At 38.3% G+C, this 21,470-nt stretch overlaps 1 protein-coding gene across 32 annotated transcripts in view; it reads right to left on the reverse strand.

Moving 5' to 3' along the window:
* NRXN1 (neurexin 1) overlaps positions 1 to 21,258 on the reverse strand; it is a 1,076,423-nt gene extending 1,055,165 nt beyond the window's left edge. For 31 of the 32 annotated variants that reach the window (XM_076000756.1, XM_076000755.1, XM_076000761.1 and 28 more), the window contains exons 1-2: positions 20,746 to 21,258; positions 16,300 to 17,974 (exon numbers count right to left, since the gene is read on the reverse strand). In XM_076000756.1, coding sequence (XP_075856871.1) covers positions 16,300 to 17,071 — 772 coding nt within the window. In that variant the 5' untranslated portion in view covers positions 17,072 to 17,974; positions 20,746 to 21,258. Of the gene's footprint in view, positions 1 to 16,299; positions 17,975 to 19,494; positions 19,653 to 20,745 lie in introns of those variants that run through there. The other variant, XM_076000728.1, reaches the window with a different exon arrangement.
* Positions 21,259 to 21,470: the final 212 nt, after the last annotated feature.

Genomic DNA, 21,470 nt, shown 5'->3' on the forward strand with positions numbered 1-21,470 from the left:
CAAGTTAAAAAATAACCATTAGGATTACACAGGATCTAAATTCTAAAATTCTCTCTTTTATAATATTCTTTCAGAATCTATCTTGCATGGTTAGTGCCATATTCTGTTCTGACAAAATCAACACTTTGTTATTTCTGAAGCAGAATGCTCTACCTAGCATGATAATATAAATCCTTGGAAAGTCATATAATGGGTCTCATCTTCTAAAATTGACTATAGGTTTCATACTTCAAAAATCTCATAGAAAATCCCTCAAGATAAAGAGTCATCAACTTTCTTTGTTAATGTGCACTTGCACTCGTAAATATATTTATCTTGCAAGGATTTAAATATATTTTTCCCTTTGTTCCCTCCACTGAAAAGAATAACACACCTGGTCTTTACATGTCATTTACCTTTTTTACATAAATATGTATACAATCCTATTTTTGAATCTATGTGTATTTGAAATTTGTTTATATTCACTAAACATTTTCAAGCCAGTTAATATAGGTATACCTCACTCACTTTATGCTGTGAGGCATTATATATAGGTTTACCATGATTTATTTAACCAAGTACATGTTATTTAATATTTGGATTGATTCCATTACATGTTTTCCCTATTATAGACAACATGTCAGTGCTTATATATTTGTGAGACTTGTTCAAATGCTTCTGTAAAAAAAAAAAATCCTACAGGTTGAAATGCTGTGTTAAATGATACACCCATTTAGAATTTTCATGGTTACTGTTAAATTGCCCCTCAAAAATGTTGTAATAATTTACACTTCAACCAAAGATGTGCAAGAGCATAAGAGTGCCTGTGTAACCACATCTCTGCCAACACTAGATATGATGGCACTTTTTAATGTTTACAACCAAGTAGGCAAGAAATAGCAGGTCTCATTTTAGTTTATGTTACTTATTATTGAGGTCAAGCTTCCTTCTATATGTTTATTGGCCATTTGAATTTCTCATTTACAGAACTGCATGTCTTGTTTGAGCATTACTATTAATATTCTCCTTTAATATTTTGATTGAGTTTACTAATATTTATTGTGTTTCTACCATGTGATAGACTCTATTAGTTCCTACATATCTAACAGGTGTAGGTGCTTCCCTGGGGACTTAGAATCAAGTGAAGAAATAAGGTGGGATGATAGATAACCACAATAAAGTGTGCTAGGTGTAAGACCAAGGGTCCACACACAGCCAGCACCGGCTCTACAGGACAGCCAGGGTTGAGAAGGAAGAGCATATCAGAGAGAATTTCACAGAGAAGACCTGATAGGAGGCTCTTTAATGATGGGTGGAATTTTACTCAGTAGAGACTGGACAGAAGGCATTAGATCCAGAGAGAATAGCACTAGAAAGGGCTCCAAGATGAGTAAATGCAGTAATCATTCATAATATAAATAATGCCTAACTTAGATCAAAAGTTTCTGTTGAGAGAAAAAGGTAAAAAATGAGACTGGGCAGATAAGGAAACCAATTTATACAAGTGCTTGCCTGCCATTCTTAAGAATTTGTGCTTTGTCCTTTACCCAAAGGAGAAATACTAGCAAAAGAGAGAAATGACTTTTCACTTTAGCAATAGAGAGAAATGGCTTTGGGTCGGGGGATGAAGAGCAACCCCTGCAATTCAAAAAGTATTAAGGAGACTATATGTAGCAACAATCCTGATAGATGAGCATGAGAGCCTAAAATAGCATATCAATAGAATCAAGTGAGCTTAGTTACTGAAATCATGTAATTAGTCCATTCATCTTCCTCATTTTAGTAGCACCAGATGCTCATCCCTGTGATAGAATTTACTGCACTGTGTTAAGATCATGCATGTTATCTGCCAGCCCACTCACTAAAATGTGACTATTCAAATCTTAGACCTATAGTTGACCAAAACATAGTGTTTCACGAAAGAACTGTCTAGTTTCCTCACTTTCCTTGTGTTCACATTTTATGTCAAACAAACTCAATATTTGTTCATCCAAAGGCTTTCTAACTAGCCTCTATAGCCTTCTAATGGCTTACTACAAACTGTGTTCTTTTGATATGCAAGAATCCAGTAATTAGAGATTATTTTATTTTATTTTACTTTTTTGAAACAAGGTCTTGCTCTGTTGCCCGGGCTAGAGTGCAGTGGTGCCATCATAGCTCACTTGCAATCTCAAACTCCTGGGCTCAAGCGATCCTCCTGCCTCAGCCTCTACAGGTGCATGCCACCACGCCTGGCTAATTTTTTAAATTTTTTGTAGAGACAAGGTCTCACTTGTTACCCAGGCTTGTCTCAAACTCCTCACCTCAAGTGATCCTCCTGCCTTGGCCTCCCAAAGTGCTGGAATTACAGGTGTGAATCACAGTGCCCAGCCTCTGATTAGAGCAATTTAAATCATGGTGACTTAATTAAGAGTGAAAAACAATCCATTAACTCTAATTTTTTAAAGGGTCCATATGTTTCTCACTCTTTACAGGAATACTACTGTACTTGCATTTTTCAAAAAGTAAACCTGCTCATTTTTTCTATGACTGAGGATATCATTAATAACATTACTAATGGCACACATGTGTACCCTAATATAGATCTTCATATTCTGTGATTAACAGCGAGTTTTATTCATATTTGTGATGCTTGACTTTTTTACACTTGTATTTAGGTTTCAAGCCCTTAATTTGTGCTGCCAAACTTTTAGTCTTCAAGTGCTGAGAGCACACAGGTGAACAATACCTGAAAGCTAACATCTTAGCTCCTCCTGTGTGATGGCTTCTTAATAAGTGGCTTAAGAAGTACAAATAAAAAAGAAAAACACAAAGGGGTCAAAGATGAGACTAGATTTCTGGTTCGAATAACTGGTTTTGCTGTGAAACCAAGAACATGACAGAACATGAGTACCCAGAGTTAAGTGTTTCTAGTTTTGTGAGTACTTTAATTGTTGCTTTGTTTTTTGGTTTTCTTTGTTTTTTAGCTCAAAACTATTTTTCATCCCTCTCATCTCATTCTTTTCCAGGAAGATTCATACCAGTGCCAAACTCTCTCTCACCCAAAGCTATATTTCACAGAGGGGCAATGGCACAGGAGATAAAGGGATTGAGACATGAGAGAGAACTGAATGTACTGCAGTTAAATAGCAGGGCACGAACAGCACACCTGGTGGATTCAGTCTTGGGAGGATACTCTGGAGATGGCAAAGTGAACAAGAGGAAGTGCAAGGTGAGTTTGAGATTCAGGCAGCAGCTGTAACTCTAGCTCACCCGCGTTCAAGGAAACATGAAACTGGGACAATCCACTGTTTAAAGAGGACAAGGGCAGCTGGCTCAGGGCAAACACAAGCATGTGGGTGGAGTGCCTGCCCAGAGTGTATTCCGGGGACACCAATGTGCAGCAACAGCAAGTTATAGCAGTTGGGGAAGAAATTCGTGGGCCAAGCGCTGTGTAACAGTTGGTACCATATTTTATGCAAATGAATCTGTGAATTAAAACTTCAGATATTCTTGAAATAGTTTTTTTCCCCCTTTCTTTTTTGGCAGGGGGTAGGTTTTGGGGGGGAGAAGGGAGAGGGTGTTTGTTTGAGGCAATTTCCAACTCAGGACTTGGAAGATTTGCATGTTAAAGGTTTCAAAAAAGTACAATTATTTACATAACTACAGAACTGAAAATAAAATTATCCTCTAATCCAACCTCCTGACCACAAAAAGTGAAACCCTGAGCAATTTAAAACTGGCAGTTGTCTATCTAACCTGTTGTTCATGATCTCTGGGGACAGAGAGTCACCCACCACTTCTGCTGGCCTGTTCTCACATTTATACTAGAATTACAAGCAATTGATGTTCCTTAACCCTAAACCAACACACTCAGGTTCTAATTCGTTTCCATCGTTTAGTCCTCTGTGGACCAGACTACCACTGCCAGATTTCCTTGGTCCAAATTATTTTTTGTTTGTCAGCTCATACTTTTCTGGCCTACTTTTCCTGCTTACAAATGCAGTGCTATCAAGACTTTTCCCTTTACACAATTTTAGACTGCCTGATCTTCAGACACTAGTGAGAGACACATTTTTTAAGCCACCAGATAACAATAACAACCTACCAAGAATTTTAGGAAGCCCCTATCCACGCAATCTCCAAGGTATAATAAGAAATTAGCAAGCAGGACAAAGGCAAGAGGGAGAGTGAGGAAATCAGTGAAAGGGCAATGATGCTGCTGCTCGGATGCACAGACAGGGATGATTGTAAGACATTTTGGGAAGGAGCCTTTGGGAGAGCATTAACCAGTTGAAGTGACAGTAGCTAACATAAACAAAGCGGAGGGCTACTAGAGAAAGGAGGCTGAATGTCAGACCACTTTCAAAGAAAGGGGATCTGGAACATTTTTAGCTCAGTGAAGACAGCACTCTTTCTCTTTGGCAGGTAAAGATAATTTAAGGAGAAACTAACTACATGGATTTTATGTCCACTGAGGACAACAGAAGAAATTAATTTATGTCAGCAGAGAAAGGATTTTCATTAAATTTAAGGAAGAAATTCTGCCCAGGAAAAGCCACATGGAATTCTGAAAAAGAGAGAAAAACAATGTACAATTGCATTAGCTTATACACGCATTTTTAAACACAGCAGAGAGTCTCATATGTGAAAGTGTGTGAAGGACATACAGTTCAGTTACTATTTTATTAATAAAAAGGAGGAATTATAAGTTATGGGTATAGCCTCAGGAGCTATGCAACCATGGTTCAAATGCCAGTTCTGCAAATTCCCAGTGTGTAAACTTGGGAAATTTTTTAAATATCTCTGGGCCTCAATTATCTTATCTATAAAATGGGGAAAATAGGCCGGGCGCTGTGGCTCACGCCTGTAATCCTAGCTCTTGGGAGGCCGAGGCGGGCGGATTGCTCAAGGTCAGGAGTTCAAAACCAGCCTGAGCAAGAGCGAGACCCCGTCTCTACTATAAATACAAAGAAATTAATTGGCCAACTGATATATATATAAAAAAATTAGCCGGGCATGGTGGCGCATGCCTGTAGTCCCAGCTACCCGGGAGGCTGAGGCAGAAGGATCACTCGAGCCCAGGAGTTTGAGGTTGCTGTGAGCTAGGCTGACGCCACGGCACTCACTCTAGCCTGGGCAACAAAGCGAGACTCTGTCTCAAAAAAAAAAAAAAAAAAATGGGGAAAATAGCACCTGCCTTATAATAAGATTATGGGGTGGATTAAATGAATTAATATAAGTAAAGAGCTTAAAATAGTTCCTGATACACTGTGAGAACTATTTAAGATTTTTGCTATTATTGTTGATGTCATTAGTCAATAGGAAAATTCCAATGATACACAGCCAGAAACTAGAGGTAGAGATAAAGGATGATTAAACTTTCTATGGCTTAACTGTGTTCATTGTCTTTTCCCTCCTGTTTTCCTCTTCAGCTCCAGCCCAGGGATAGAAGACTAGAAATGCTTGTTCTAGTCCTGTCTTCCACTAACTAGATGTGTGAATTTTCTATTTTAAAACACCAGTTCTCTATGTCTTAGTTGTTTCCAAATCTGTTAGTTCTTGTCTCTCTCTATGTGTGTCTCTCTCTCTCTCTCAATTTACCTTTTTCTATAATTACTCCCTGGCCCCTCATCATCATCTTATTTTCTATCTCCTGTTCCTCTCTCAGTCTTTTGTCTCATTTTCTAAATTATCACACATCTCAAGTTTATCAGCTTCCCTGAGCCCTAAGCACCTTTCCCTGCTCTACCTCCCACAGGCAGAAGACACTCCAGGATTGAGTATTTGTCCCCAATCCAAACCTTTATCCCCTCTGTTTAGGATGAAATACAATAGTTTCTGTGTCATTCAAATAAGGATTGTGTCCAGGATGAATAATGTCATGGGCTGGGAAGAGGGGAGTTACCCTTCATTCTTCTTTATTACAAACAACCTCTGGGAGAGTATACAGGTCTCAGAGAAAAAGAATATCAATGATCTATGCATCTTAAAAAACCACTATCTATAGTGGTAGAAACTAAGCAATGGAATGTGTTTTGAAACTTACATATCAAAGTAAAAATTTATATAGATTTCCTAACTATTCTGATAAAGAGGTTTCTGGGATTTTTTGAAAGCTATTTAAAAATATTATTGTAGTGATCCTGGCTTATTTTGAATGTATTGGGAACTTAGTAAGTTTAACTCTCTGGTATTTTTATGTATGAACATTTTAAAGATGTTAATATGAATATTAGTTTATATAAATGTGACCCATGGCAAGAAAATAATAAAGTTCCATCAAAGTGAATTACTCTTGGTAACTATCAGTAACTGTCGGCATAATCTTAGAGAAAGACAGAATGCAGTTAGTTTTTTATGCAAGAACTAGGAACAGCTAAGATGATGTTAATCAATAATATGAAAATGCTAAATCTCCATACCATGCATGATCACAGGATATCATTTACTTTACTATAAGGATAGACTTTTCAGTTTTCTAAGGCCTTGCGCAGAAAATATATATATATATTTTATGTATGCTATTTTGAGTCATAAATACATTATATTTTAATGGCATTTTAATCAATATGTATTTTTTTAAGATTTTAAGATGATTTGCAAGACTTTTTAAAATTTATCTTTGCTTAAATTATACAATTTCCTTGTATATACTATATTTATGTACATAATTATGTATGATATACACACATATATATTCATATAGAAAAAGTAACTATCTTATAATTTAAAAATATTTCAATACTTTATTTCATATAAAGTTGACCCAAATTTTAACAGGTTTTCATAAATTATCCTATTACACGTTTAATTGTTCATTTGAGTAATGAAATACATTAATAATATGTAACTTCCCATTTGTATGTTTTAAATTGAATAAATTAAACATTTAGTATTTTAAGCATCACATATAATTTTAAATAAATAATTACACTATTTGCAGGGGAGAAAATCAATTTTGCACTGAAGATAAAGAGCTTAAGCTGTAAAATGGTATCTTCCATACAGCAACTATTGTTATATGCTACCATGCCAGCTATTTCCCTGAGGGAAGCCCGGGCATGCTTAATTATAGAGGGACATCATTACTTAGAAGAAAAACATGAGTCTTTAATTTCCTTGCCTCTGCTGGACTGGGATTGTTTATTCTGCTGAATCTAGCAATGTCTGAGGGAGTAACACTAAAGCTTAGCTGTTTCTACATATGGGGCCAGGTATTGTCAGGTCACAAGCAACAGTATCTCCTAAGCTCTTATCAGTGCTGCTTCTAGTATGGATTAGCATCCACACAGAATTCATTATGTGTATAATTAAACACAGAAAGCCCTTCCTGATGTTAGAAGGCTAGTAAAGCAACTGTTCTTCTTGGCAGCTCCTCTTCTAACTTCTGGACCACCAGATCCCTCCTGGGAAACAACCTAAGAAAGTGCTATTTGAAGTAGCACTTATTCCTGCAATGTAGTGTCAGTGTGTTTCTAATTACAGTCCAGATAGTTTTGAGCACAAGTAACTAGACAAGAGTCCAGGTCAGCACTTTGGCTTGCCAAGTCAGACTTATTTTCCTCCTACTTCTTTCCAATAATAGTTTCTCATAAATACCAAAAATAGCACAGAGAATACATCTTTCTAACTCTAAGTGCCACTCCTAAATTCACTTTTAGGCAATGTTTTAGGAAGCCAAACTCACTTATCCAGAAAGAGGCACTATCATCTCATTATGAAATTTCAATTAAGTGCCCACTGTACCATCATCTATATCTTCAGCAGAACCATGTTCTGATTCAGCAACTCTCATTAAGTGTCTATTTATGTGATTGGACTAGATCTTTCCATTTGTGCTGAATCGCCATGGACTTTGATATTTTCAATAATTTTATCTTCCAAGCTCTGAAATGGATGGAAATTCTGTGTCAAGTGTTTTCTAAAAACTAAGTTTTTTTCACTAAAAGGACAAAAATTAATTGTGATCTTTACATGCAATATACTGGAGCTTTATTTGTAGTTATAATAGAGTAGAATCAACCCATTAAACATAACATGAAAAGAAGGTCAATATAGGAAACAAATAAACAAGTGTAATGGAAATAAAGAGGGATGAATTCTGACAAGCTATTTCATTTTCTTCATTATCATGTTGTCATTAGGAAGGGGCACTAAATATAAGGGTCTCTCACAACCCCCAATCTGAAGGCTTTATTATAAGCCAGCCATTTAAATTAGCACTATGCTGACAACTAGTGAACAAATACCCAGCATCCATTTGATAAGTGAAATACAGAAGCTATGTCATATAACGGACAGAGCTGCTTGTTGAGGTACTGGGAATACCTGGACTCAAATTCCAACACTGGCATTTACTATCTCTTGGACTTTTAGTAAATGTGTTTTCCTAACCCACAATTTTCTCATTGGTAAATTGGAAATTGTATAAAACTTATCAAGTAGGACTGCTGTAGAATAAATAAAGAAATATGGACAAAACACACTGTACAATGCCTTTCATTCAATGAACACTAAATAGTAATTATAATAACAACTACTGTGATTCTAAGCAGAATGACTTCAAATTGTAGAGGCACTTATGGCATCATTAAAGGAGGGACAGTTAGTGCATTTTTTTAAATAATTTGATGGAATTTAATATTTTGGGTGAAATATATATATTTGTAGACTTAAAAGCACTATAAGAATTATAATATGTTTGAACTAACTAATATTGCATTTCCCAATATTCAATTACTTATTCAAGTATTTACTGAGCTTTAATGAAATACTTATCATTCAATTACTTAACAATTCCAGCAGTTTAATTGTCCTAATTGGAAAACTTACATTGCCTGATGGCATTAGTAGGATTTTTGCTGAATTGATGTAAAAGTAAGATAAGAACCTATGTTTTATTTCTAAATGTTATAAAGAACAAGAAAGTGGAAAATGATTCAAGTTCACAGATTATATAAGATGTTTAAAGCAGAGTACTCTCTCCACCTACTCTTAAATTTATTCATATATAAATACACTTGTCCTCCTGAATGGTCTTTGGATATACATTACAAATATTTGATGCTTTTGCCCCAAATTTCTCAATATGTATTTCCATTATAGATTATTTTGGAATATATATATATATATATATATATATAATTTCAGTGCATTGTTATTCACAGTATTCACTAAGCAGCATTCCTATTTTAATTTGAAGGAAGGATTTTTTTTTTAAGTTGAGGTAGAGCTTACATACGGTAAAGTACATAAATCTTCAGTGTATAGTTCAGTGAATCTTTACAAATATTAACATATACATGCATGTAAGCACCACTCAGATCATGCCCAAGGACGTTGTTTTGTCCTCTCTAGTCAAAATCACTAAAAGGACAAGGGAAGCAATTTCCTCTTTACTCAGCTTGTCATAATACCCAAATATCAACATGTAGTAAGAGAACTCTACCAAATCTGATGCATACTATTGGGCATAAATGATCTGAAATACATCTAAAATGATTCCAAATTTCTAACTTTGTGATCTTGGAAATTGAAACATAGAACATTAATGGTCTTATTGTACTTTTAACATCTATTTAGAGGCAAAGCCATATGTGGAATTTAGTTCTTCAGATCCCAAACCACATTCTGTGTACATACAAAATGTAAATAACAACATGACAGGAAAGGAATATGAGGGTGCCTGACCACATCTATTCAAGTAGAATGACACAGAATCCAAAAGAGAGAAAACCAAAAGTCATGGAATCTCTGAAGAGCTCTAAAGCAAATGACCAAAAAAAATTAGAACATTGAAGACCCTTCTGCATCGATCATGTAAATTTACCTATTCCTGCACTTACAAGTAACAGAAAAGAGACAGAGCTATAAAGTTGTAGAGAAGTACACAAGAAAAAAAGTGCAAGTTTTGTATACTATTTTTAATAAGCTAGAAACTTTTAAAATGTAAAAATGATTTATTCTGAATTATATCAAATATGGTTGCACGCTTTTTGAAAGTGCAGTCTGCATAGCACTTCTAACAGTAGGTTTATTAAATCCATAATAAAACAGAACCTGATATATCTATGGTAAGGCTGAATTTTCAATAGGAGTTAACTCTGTAACCAGTGTGGCAAACAAATACTCAAAGAGAAAAAGGGGTATAGAATGTGGTCAATAACTGTTTTCAGGAACTACTGTGGCTCAGAGTCCTAATTCTCACAAGTCAGCTAAGAATAATGGAAATATTACATAGTACCAGTCCTTTCTGTAGTTAGTCAGGATAATTATATTTTTAATAATCACTTTAATTATCACATTTCATTTAATGATATCCAAAAGTAGAACATGATTTCACTGGCATATATATAGTTTTATAGTGAAATATATTATCTACTTATGATAACTATAAAAATAGCTTGCTTGAACTTTTAAAGCTCACAGATATTACCAAGCTTGTCTGCAGCATATGTGAAAACAACTTTAACTTACAGGAGAGCCTCAAAGACAAATTATAAACCAGACAGACACATTTTTATACTAAAGCTACTAAAAACATGCCCATCTAAGATAGATAATAACAGTCTAAACTTTAAAGGTAAATGATATTTTTTTTAGGTAAGCTATTAATATAGTAAAAATCACTGTTTAAGTACAGGATTGGGATGGAATATAGGTATTAGGAGAGTGAAAGAGTTTCTACAAATGCTTCTGTGTTAAATGCTTGCTAAATCATAAAATTCCCAGAACTTTTTTTTAATATTTTCAATTACAGCTAGATATGGGTAACATTAGAAACACAATTGCATAAAAAATAGAAACAGAGGCTCATTGTCTTTATAAATTGAAACTTTTGGGCAATTAAAGGATCTTTTTTTTTTTTTTTTTTTTGCTGCATTACTACTGATGAGCAAGAATCTTTATGACATTAGAATTTCTTTAGAGAAAGAAAGAAAAGTTCCACATTTGAATTTTGCTTGAAAGTACCCCTAAAGAAAATGGTATCAGTGGCAATAGTGGTGGTGGTAATCATAACAAAAATAACAAGTATCCGCTTACAGAATGCTTACTATGTGCAGGCACCATTCTAACAGCTTTACATGAAGTCCCCTGCTTAATTTTTTTAAGAGTCTTAGGAATTAAGTTCTATTCGTACTTTAATTTCACAGATAACAAAATTGAGGAATAGAAAGTTTGAGTGTACCACTTGAAACCAGGCAGTCTGGCCCAAGAATCTGTATCATTTAACCTTTACTCTATAATTGCATTTCAGAATAGAAAAACAAATCTCAAAATGATACATTCTACTTAATTTGTGGCACTCTGGAATAGTAACTCAGCTTTTATAATATTATTATTTTACAGACAAGATAAGCTTTTTAAATTGACAGATATCTTTCATTATCATACTTTAAGAGCTTCCCAAACATTTCATCTAGATCAAAACTATTGATGAGTTTCTCTGTCCCACTCAAAGCTTTTTCAACACAGGTGATCCATCTTTTCCTATTATACCAGACTTCAAACAAACTCTCAATCATTTTTGTCCATTATCTACTTATGCAATAACTACTTAAATTTAAAAAGTTACAAAGATTATAGGTACCCACATAATATTTTCCTTTATTGTCGTAGTTAAAATGTTGAATCAAACAACTAATTTATATTGTCACAAGAAAGACACATTGAGCAAGGTACTTCGGGCTATAATAAAGTATGGCATTGCCACTGGATTCCACAAGCCCAAAGACTCAATGGGTAAATCTGAGGGAATACACATAAAGGGTTCAGATAATGCTTTTTACAGGTGGAACTAAAATGTTCTAAACAATAAATGGCCTCAGACTTCTATACCTAACCAAACCCATGAAGATTCTAACTTCGAGAAAGAATCCTGTTTTTCCCCTAGTTCAGTCTACAGCTTACAGTGGGTGCTTAACAAATGTTGTTGACTGACAAACAGAAAATAATGTTTTGCCTTTTTCTCTGGCCCCCTTTCAATCTGTTCTCTACACTGCAGCCAGAGTGACATTTTTGAAATATAAATTTGATAATGCCATCCTCCTCCCAACCATCCACACTATCTATACTTTCTCCATTGCTCTTCCATCACTTTTACAATAAAGATTAATATCCTTGGCATGATCCAGAAGGCCCTACATGTCCTGGACCCACCCTCTATTGAGTATGGAGTTAGGCCTAAGCTAATGAACATGCTCAGCCAACTTCTCCATCAGATTTCTGTACCTGTGCTTTCCTTCACTAATACTCCTCTGCCTTTACTTTGCTAATTCCTTCTCCCTATGTTTCAGATTTTAGTTTAATAATCACTCCTCAGGAAAACCTTCTTTTATTAGGTCAGCTCACACCACCATTTTAACTTCTCATAGTACTATGCACCCATCCTTCAAAATACATATTACCATTTTAAGTTTCCATTTTTTTTAAGTTAATGTGCTTCCTCACTAGAATATGAAGTCTAAGAAGGTAGGAATTATTTCTGAGTTTACTTATAATTTTGTTGCATAAGTTTAGTACTCTGGCACACACAAAGCTCTTAATATTTGTTAAATAAAAAAGTAACAATTAAATGAGTGAGTGAATAAGTGAATAATGTTGTCTGTCTGGTCACATTAGTAAAGTCATAGAAAGCAAGGGCTTTATTAAGTCATGGCTATCACAATGCCATTTCAGTAATATTAAGCAATCAGTCCACATAAGTCATGTGTGTATGGCAATTTAATAGAGAAAGTGTAAAAAAGTGACACAGTCTAATGAAATTTTAATATAGTTGACCTTAAAAATACATGAGACATGGGTCTGGAAATCATGAGAAGCATAATTTCTTACTGATCACCTTTGTTGTTTTTAAGCAGGATAACTATGAAATTCACTAATTCTTTCAAGTTGTCAGGAAACTATTAGTACCCTTGAATAGAAACTTATTAAATAATAATATTCCAGGAGCACTTAGATGAGATGAATATGAAAAATCTATGTATCTCATAAACATCCATCATTCAGAAAAGATGACATTTTTGGTTAGTTAAGTTCTGAAGCTGACTCTCAGGGTCAAAGATACATAAATTAGTTCTATTCCATCAGCCGTGTGTGTGTGTGTGTGTGTGTGTGTGTGTGTGTGTGTGTGTGTGTATTCTTTTTCTCTTGAATAACACCTGAATCTGAAAAAAATCTCAACTCTAATGAACTAGAAATTTTATTCAGCAGGCATGATAAGATAGGGTTTGGGAATAAGAGTGTTTATGCTCTTATCCTGGCTCTACTACAAACCTGGTCATGACACATAAGCTTTCCTGGGTTTCTCTCTCCACAGTACATGAATAAATAAATACATAAATAAATCTCGGTAGGCTTTGAATCAGAACAAAACCAAGATGAAACTGACTTCATTCAATTAAAATATTCTAGAAATTCATAGGTGAATAAGTTGTTTCAAGGCACTCTTGTCTGGGGGGGGGCAGAGGGAGACAGAAAATATTCTTATTTTCTTAATGCAGTCCTATTGTCTTTTTAGTAGTTCTCATTGTATTTTAAATATGAAACCAACTAAAATAATACTAATGTTTCAAAAGGTATGGTAGTCGGGACCAGAGATCATTTAAATTTGTGTTTAATATTTGTTTATTTGTTATATTTTCCCTATACTTTCTCTAATGAATGTGGATTTGTTTTAAAATTAGTTTTTAGGAAGAATGTGCCAATCAGTGTAAATAGTGGCTCTGTAGAAGCAGGGCTTTGTTTATACTTCATCTGAATAGAAATCATCTATCCCTAGCCATCAATACATGATCGGTGTTGGGAGAGGCATCCATTCTCAATTAATTATTCAATAGTCACTTGACACACACGAAACAGGGAAAATAAGCAAAATGGAGCCAATCCTTGTAGGAAGACGGACTCTGCCTTATCACTCCATCTCCCATTTCTGTGATACTCAGAAGAATCCAGCCTTTTGTTTTCCTTCCATGACTAGTGGTGATCTTTACACTCCCGTTTTCACCTCAATTTTTCAAAATGAATCAATGCTCCAGAGAACAATCCTGATGGATTTGCTTTTCTGAGTTGAATTATCTTATGCATTAGGCACTATACTGTTCAATTATACATTTTGGTAATTACAAATTCTTTATCTTATATAAAGAGCTATCCATTTGCCAAAATAAAATACATTTCAGAGACATCTAATTCTGTTTCTCTTTTAATATATTACTTTTTGCATTCTTCCTCCACCTTAACTGTTCCTGCTTATGCATGATCCTGGATCCCTACGTTAAAAATGCATAGCAAAATAAAAATTTTCATTTAAAACACCCTCCCACACCATACAAGCTGTCATTGTGTCATTTTTGTTTCCTAATTTAAGAAAGGAAGTTATATTTCATGTGTCCTTCATTAAATTGCCTTCTCTATCTTTTAAAGTGGCATTAAGATACTTAAAGCAATTTTCCCATAAAATAATGTTCATTTTTTAATTTATTTTATTAATCAGTGCAAAAGTATGCAACTTCAAATTACAATTTAGAAATCATCATATCTAGCTATCTTATTCATGATTTACAATTAGGTTAGATTTAAAACCTAACTATAAAGCCTGATCTAACACCTATGGAAATTTACTGCAAAAGCTGAAATACAGTGTAGACTATGGGATTACACAGGCGTCATTAATTACCTAAACCAAAATATAATAAAAACCAAAAACCCACATGAAGGCAGAGTGGGAATAAAATAGCCCTTTCCTTTATTTTTTTTATGCCCCTATTCTATGAAAGCTACAGAACTCTCTTAAAGACCAGTTTTTTTTCGTTCCTAACTAACTCCCTTTGCTGTTTAAACAATTACAAATTTTATCAAGTCTATTTCTCTTAAAATCAAGTGAGAGAGAACTGCCAAGTCTAATAAGGTTTACAAAGGCTAGTTCCCCTTAGAGTGTCAGCAAAAAAAAAAAAAAAGAGACATTATACAATAAAACAGTCACACATAGAGCTTTTGTCCCTACAGCTTTCAAAATCAGACTTAATAATTCACCTTTTTTTTACTAATTTCAGCCATAAATATCATTAATCATGTGTTGATTGCCTTGATTTGACCCATAAGCTATCTACTTTAAACCCTGATATCTTCTCTCCTGCTTAGGTACTGATACTCCCATATTTCATCACTCACTCACTTTCGGTTCATAGATTTTCTGTATTTACACCACAATATTTGCCTTGGTTTGTCATGTAACAATATCAGAGGAACACACTGAAGACTGAATTTATTTGTAAAGGGGAGAAAATAAAACTTAGGTATGATTTTTGTTGTTTAAAGTCACACTATTTCAATCCCTCAAGAACCACAGAAATTACAACTTGGCCTCCACTACTCAGATAAATGTCATTAGCTGAATATCCTTAGAAAATCACTTTCAATCCCTCACATGCATGCCCTGCTCATTAGCCTGCAGAAGCTTCCTAATCCAGCAACATCTAAATTTCTCTACTACTGTATTTCTCTTTCCAAGGCATTTGTTAATTGAGAAATATGTTATTGAATCTCGAACATTTTAAAACATTAGCTGACCTGTCTCGCACTTCAAGAAACCACAGAAATCACAAAATTTTACTTCAATTTGACAAATGTTGGACTTGGACATAACCATGGAAACCAACATTAATTCCAAAAGAAACCCTCCTTCTGTTAATGAAGAAACCCCTCCTTCTGTTAATGAAGAAAAGCTTTACGTCTCCTCCTCCCCCTTTTCACAGCCAAGAGCAGGTCTTTACCACTCTATTTGCAAAAGGCATAGCAGTGCCTGCGAACCCTGTCTCTCTCCTCCTTTTACCAGAGTAACCATCACCATGTGGGGATTCTCAACCATGGCCGTGGGGAACCTCTCCTACGCTTCATTTTTCATCAAACACGTGCCCAAGCTTCTAGAATCTAGAATCTAGATGCCTGTCTGTGTGTTATAGATTCAGAGGTGGCAGAGGGACACATAGTGGTCATTTATGTGGGCCATGACCCAGTAAATGCAGGGACCAAAGAACCCGAGGGGTGAGGAGAGGCCGTTCTGTTCGCCACTGGGAAGGAAGTAGGGTTGGCAGAAAGGGCTCTGGGAGGAAACTGAACCTGGAAGTGTGGGCCCTCAATCATGAAGAGGATTTCACGGGAGGAGCTGTGGGAAGTGTTGAGATAGAGAGGCCGCCAGAAACAGGCCTTCACCTCAGAGCGAACTGCCACTCGCTGTCCAGAGGAGGAAGACCCCATGCACCAGCCCGGCCCGCCTGCCTCGCCCTGCCCCCACGCCCTGCCCAGGCCCAGGCCCGAGGGTCGGGCGTCGGGCCTTACCTTGGCTGCAGTCCTTGCCACGGAAGCCGGTCCTGGAGCAGTCGCACACGGCCTGGTCGTCCACCACGGAGCACACGCCTCCGTTGAGGCACACGCCTCCCTCGCCTTCCTCCCCCGCCTCGCACGGGCTCCCGCCGCCGCTGTTGGGCGGCTCGTCGTCCAGCCTCACCTCGCCGCTGTCCACCGGCAGGGCCTGCGAGGAGTTGACCCTCACGTCGCGAATCCACCCTTTGAAGGGCTCGCGCTCCCTCACCGAGGCCAGGGTGAGCTTGAGCGCCGCCGCCCGCAGTTCGGGGGGCAGCCCCCCGACGAAGAGGCTGCTGAACACCGTCATGTCCCTGCGCTTGGACTTCACCTCCACCCACTTGGCCTCCGCCTGGTCGATGAAGAGCGTGGTGTTGCGGAACTGGCGGCGGATGCGCACGCTGTGCCAGGCGCCGTCGTTGACCGGCGTGTCGGCCAGGAGCGTGGCGGGCTCGGCGCAGAAGATGGAGAAGCTGAGCTGCAGGCGGCCCCCGCGCGTCAGGATCAGCTCCAGGAAGTCGCAGAAGCCCTCGTCGTCGAAGTAGAGCACTAGGCCGCGCGCGCTGCGCGTCTTGAGCTGGAAGCTCATCTCGCTCTCGCAGCAGGCGTTCCACTTGGGGAAGCGCGTCCACTGGCCCTCAGCGCCCGGGAACTCCAGCCCGCTGCCCAGCTCTGCCCAGCAGCCCAGGAGCAGCAGCGAGAGGCACAGGAGAAAGCAGCCCCCGCGCTGGAGAAGCGCCGTCCCCATGCTCGGGGCTGGGGTGCGGCGGGGGGGTGCCGGGGTCGACAGGGTCGAAATGGTCCTGGACACCGTGGTGAAGAAATAAGGGTCCAAAGAGAGAGTAGGGTAAAGGAATGGGCGGGGTGGGAGGGATGTGCCCTCCTTTATCTAGTTCTTTTTTTCTTCTTTTTCTTCCAACAACCCCTCCCTCTCTCCCTATAGTCCCCTTCCAACAGTAAAACGTAGACCCCAGTGGTACAGGGCAGCCACAGAACTTCCAGACCAAAGGGAGGATACACTTTGGAGGCAACGTTCTGGAAAAGGCGTCAACAGAAGATCAAGGCAAATCACTGACCCATTGAAGTCTGATGAACCAGTTTAAGGGCATCTGTGGTGTCAACAGATACTTCACTCCTCAAATACCATTATCTGCCGACAACCACCAGTGGTACCAGACAAGAGTGAACTAGCTAGAGTCAATAACAAGCAAACACTTTTCTCAGGGAAGTACCAAAACCCAGCAATGAATCAGTATCCTTGGAAGCTTGTGAATGCCTCAAGTGTTTCTCCTGCAGATGTAGTGTCCCAAACCAGAAAGGAGGAAAGAGTCTTGCCTCTTTAGTAACCTCAGAATAGCTTCAAAGGCCTGCTTGTTCCATCATGTCATGGACTTCAGCACCACTGCAGCTAAAGCCGAATTCCTTGTGCATGGCCTGACAGGCTGGATTTTACTTCTCTTTTTAACCTCCCCAACAGTAGGACTTAAAGCCAGAAGTTGTGAGATAGCCAGAAGCTGTTACATGTGGCAATCACAACAGCTCCTCTTCTTTCCTCTCCACCTCTGGAAGGCCAAGCTAAGATGTCAGCACATCAATTGGTTGTATATTGGTGATGCATTTTGGTTTTGTCTTTTTATAAGGACCCAGAAATCTGCAGAGAATTAAAATTAAGGTTTAAAGTCAATTATAATATCATATAAATCATTACTCAGCTCAGAAAGCAGGTATAGAACTGCTGCTATTAGTAAGCCAAAGAGTTAACCTTATATGATGAAGCTTTTTTTTTGTCTTCACTTACAAGTAAGGCCCAATATTTCCCAATAGTTAATATCACATTCTTACAATCAGAGGTTACATGGTTATCTTTTTCTATTTCCAAGATAGTTTTATTTTTAAAATATATGAGGAGAGAAAAAGGCCCATTTAAAGATTTCTACTTATATTGTGTGCTGGATACATGGAAAGTAAAAATATAACTTACTCAAATTTCAGTTAATAGCAGATTTTACAAAAGGCAAAACAGATCAAACTGTCAGCAGGCAGCTGCCAGCTTAGATTTGTATGGCATTCCTACCATTTTTCTCAGAGAGAGAAGGAATATTGATGGTTTCTTCGTAGTCTCTTAAATTTTTTACACAAGTATAGTCTTCCTTTGTATTAAAGGAATAGCCTGTCATAGAAGAAAACATCTAATTGGAACCAGCTATATATTTTTGGCAGTATTTATGTTCCAAGTGCCATAATATTAGCTTCTCTAAAGATGAGTAAAGTATGTAATATTTTGCCTAACAGTGTAGTGATCTAACTCCTCCTCAAGTCCTTATCTGCCTGTCAGCCTCTAGGATTTGTGTGGTCAGAGCAGCAGTTGACATGTATGTCTCCTCAGCTCCTATGGCTCCAGGATGGTAGAATTTAAAACCATACCTTTGAATCACTCACTATACTATTAAATCACTTCTCTTTATTCAACTCTAATCTGACAGGTTCTTGAAATGGTACAGAAATCACAAATACTAGGGTTTATTTCTAAGTCATTTTTTACAAAAAAAAATTACTCTCACAGTTTGAAAAAAAATGTATCATCTGGTCATGTCAAGGAAGCTCATATATTTTTCTCACCATTTGCCACTACTCCCCGCCCCCCAAACACACACACACACACTGCAACACAAACACAAACATACATACACCCTAAATTTATTGCCTGGACATAGAAGCTCACTATCCAATTAACACTTTTTCCCCCCTACAAGCTGAAACTAGCAGTAATTTATGGCACCGCATTGTGCTGCTGCTTCTCCATGGAGAGAGCTGAGAGCATTTCTCTTCAGTACAGAGCAATCCCTACAGGTGTCAGCTGAGAGCCACCAAGCTAGGGGATCCCACTTCAAGTTCCTCCCAGATGAAATTGATGACTAGGTCTCTCTCTCTTTCAACACACACACACACAGACACCATGCACGCGCTCGAGCGCGCGTGCACACACACACACACACACACACACACACACTGTCCACTAGCAAAAGGAAATAAAAATCTCAGTTGGTTATTTATCATGGCTGATACATTCCATCAACAATCACCAGTCATATCTTGTCTACTCATGTGCCAAGCTCAAAGAGAGGTGCTCTTAAAAATCATCTAAAATAGCGTATTATTCAATATACTTACATTTTTAAGTGGACTCAGAAATCTGCTAAATTTTCACTCATTTGCGAAATAAATCTGATTGTTACAATCAAGAGTAGTGCTTTGAACCCATCCTCAATCTTATATGTTACAAAACCTTTTTTGCTTCTGTGTGTGACTCTGCTGGAGACAATTTTTTTATTAATTAATATTACATAGATCACATAACCTTTTTTCTCCCCTCCCTCTTGTTCTTCCCTATTAATGCACACCTTGACAAATTTTTAAGGTATAGAGAAGAGGGGAAAAACCTAAAGGTGTTTCTATCTATCTATCTATACATTCTTACCAAAGGAGAGGTTAACTGGTTCTCCCAGTTCTTAGAGGAAGCTCATTGTGTCTGAGAGTGCATCTGTATTTATATGGAGAAAGCGGATTCTCTCTAGGTGCCGGAAAGACCTGGCGAGTTCACAAATTAGAGGATGAAATAAAGGGATCTGAAAAACAATCTTACTGCAGCCAAAAGAAGAAGCGCTCTAATTCAAAAGCAAGCTAGCACCCTCATTAATCTTTCCTTTCATTTCTAGAATCAAATTCATTCCCAAGTCACTGGAAGGATCAATACAGTATGATTATCAGCTGCAGTTGCATATTTTAATGTTTATGGTATCTCTCTCTCTCTCACACACACACACTCACTCACACACACACACATACACACACACACACATATCTTTCCATGCATCCTTCAATATATATCCTCATAAAGAACCTGAAATACTTGGGAGAAATTTTAGAAGTGCCTTTCTTTTTTGCCCCTGGCTTTTGCAAAGTCCCTCAATACCAATGCACACCCAAAATTCTCCTTGGCTTTCCCGCCCAGCCTCTAAGCTCCATCTCTAATACCAGTGCAGTTTCTTGGATCGTAGACTCTACTCCACAAATTAAGGACAGGCACAGTGTGGGGCTGATGAGGAAGGGAAAGAAATACATAGATATAGATATGTTTTATTGCTTTAATTTCTAACCTGCTTCTTATTTTCTTTCTTTTGTTAATAAATCACTGCATTCAGCCTTTAAGTTACTATCCCAGTTCCACCATCTCATATTCTTGCCATCTATTTAAAAGGCTTCCCGCAAAGCAACCAAGATCTACACTCCTCCACCCTCCCACTGCCCATCCTTCCCGGTGTATTTGTGGCAGATCCTGGCTCAGTTGCAATGGGGAAAGATATCCTTCTCCAGCTTGCCTCGCCCCATCCCCTCCCCCCAACCCAAATTGAGCTTCTTTACCTGTGTGGTTATTCCCCTTAGCTCGAGCCAGAGCCTGAAGCATGCATCAGTCAAAGCGAATTTCCTGAGGTCTATGGATAAGGCGACTGCTGCTGCCTTTTCAGAGGCGTCAGGCTTGAGCGTCTATCTCCAGGAGTGCGGGAGGGGAGAACAGGCAACGGAGGGGAGCAGGAGGAGGAGGAGGAGGAGGAGAGGGAAAGAGCTGGGAAGGAAGAGGCGGTGGTGGAGCCCGAGAAGGCTGGGTTACGTGACGCCGGGTGCTGTCCTTCTGAAAGAGAAGGGCGGAGCTGAGCTCTCCGCAGTACCATGGAGAACAGCGGGCCGTCCTTTGGCTGGGGAACGGGTGGGCTCAGCCAGCGGGCGCAGCCCCTCCAGGTCTGGATGCTGCGAAGTAAGGTGCCTCTACCTTTGCATCCTGTCTTTGCAGGGGGAGCCCGTCCTGGGGGCGGGGACCTGCCGCAAGCGCTTCTAACTTGTCACCACCCTCCCTCCCCCATCAGAGAGAGAGGGAGAGGGAGAGAGAGAGAAAGAGAAAGAGAACCACGTAGCCTACTGAGCATGCCCAGGCCCCTGCTAGACCCACGGAAAGCTGTGTGGAGATTCCACTTCTCCGGGGTTTAGTAGTGATTGGGCGGGGATACCTGAGACTGTGCCAGGAAAGGGCCAGGCAGTCAAATGGAAGGGGCCAACTAGTCGGATGAGCAAAGATTATGATGAACTCTGGC

This window comes from Microcebus murinus, chromosome 3, assembly GCF_040939455.1.
Source record: "Microcebus murinus isolate Inina chromosome 3, M.murinus_Inina_mat1.0, whole genome shotgun sequence".
Classification (NCBI taxonomy): Eukaryota; Metazoa; Chordata; class Mammalia; order Primates; family Cheirogaleidae; genus Microcebus; species Microcebus murinus.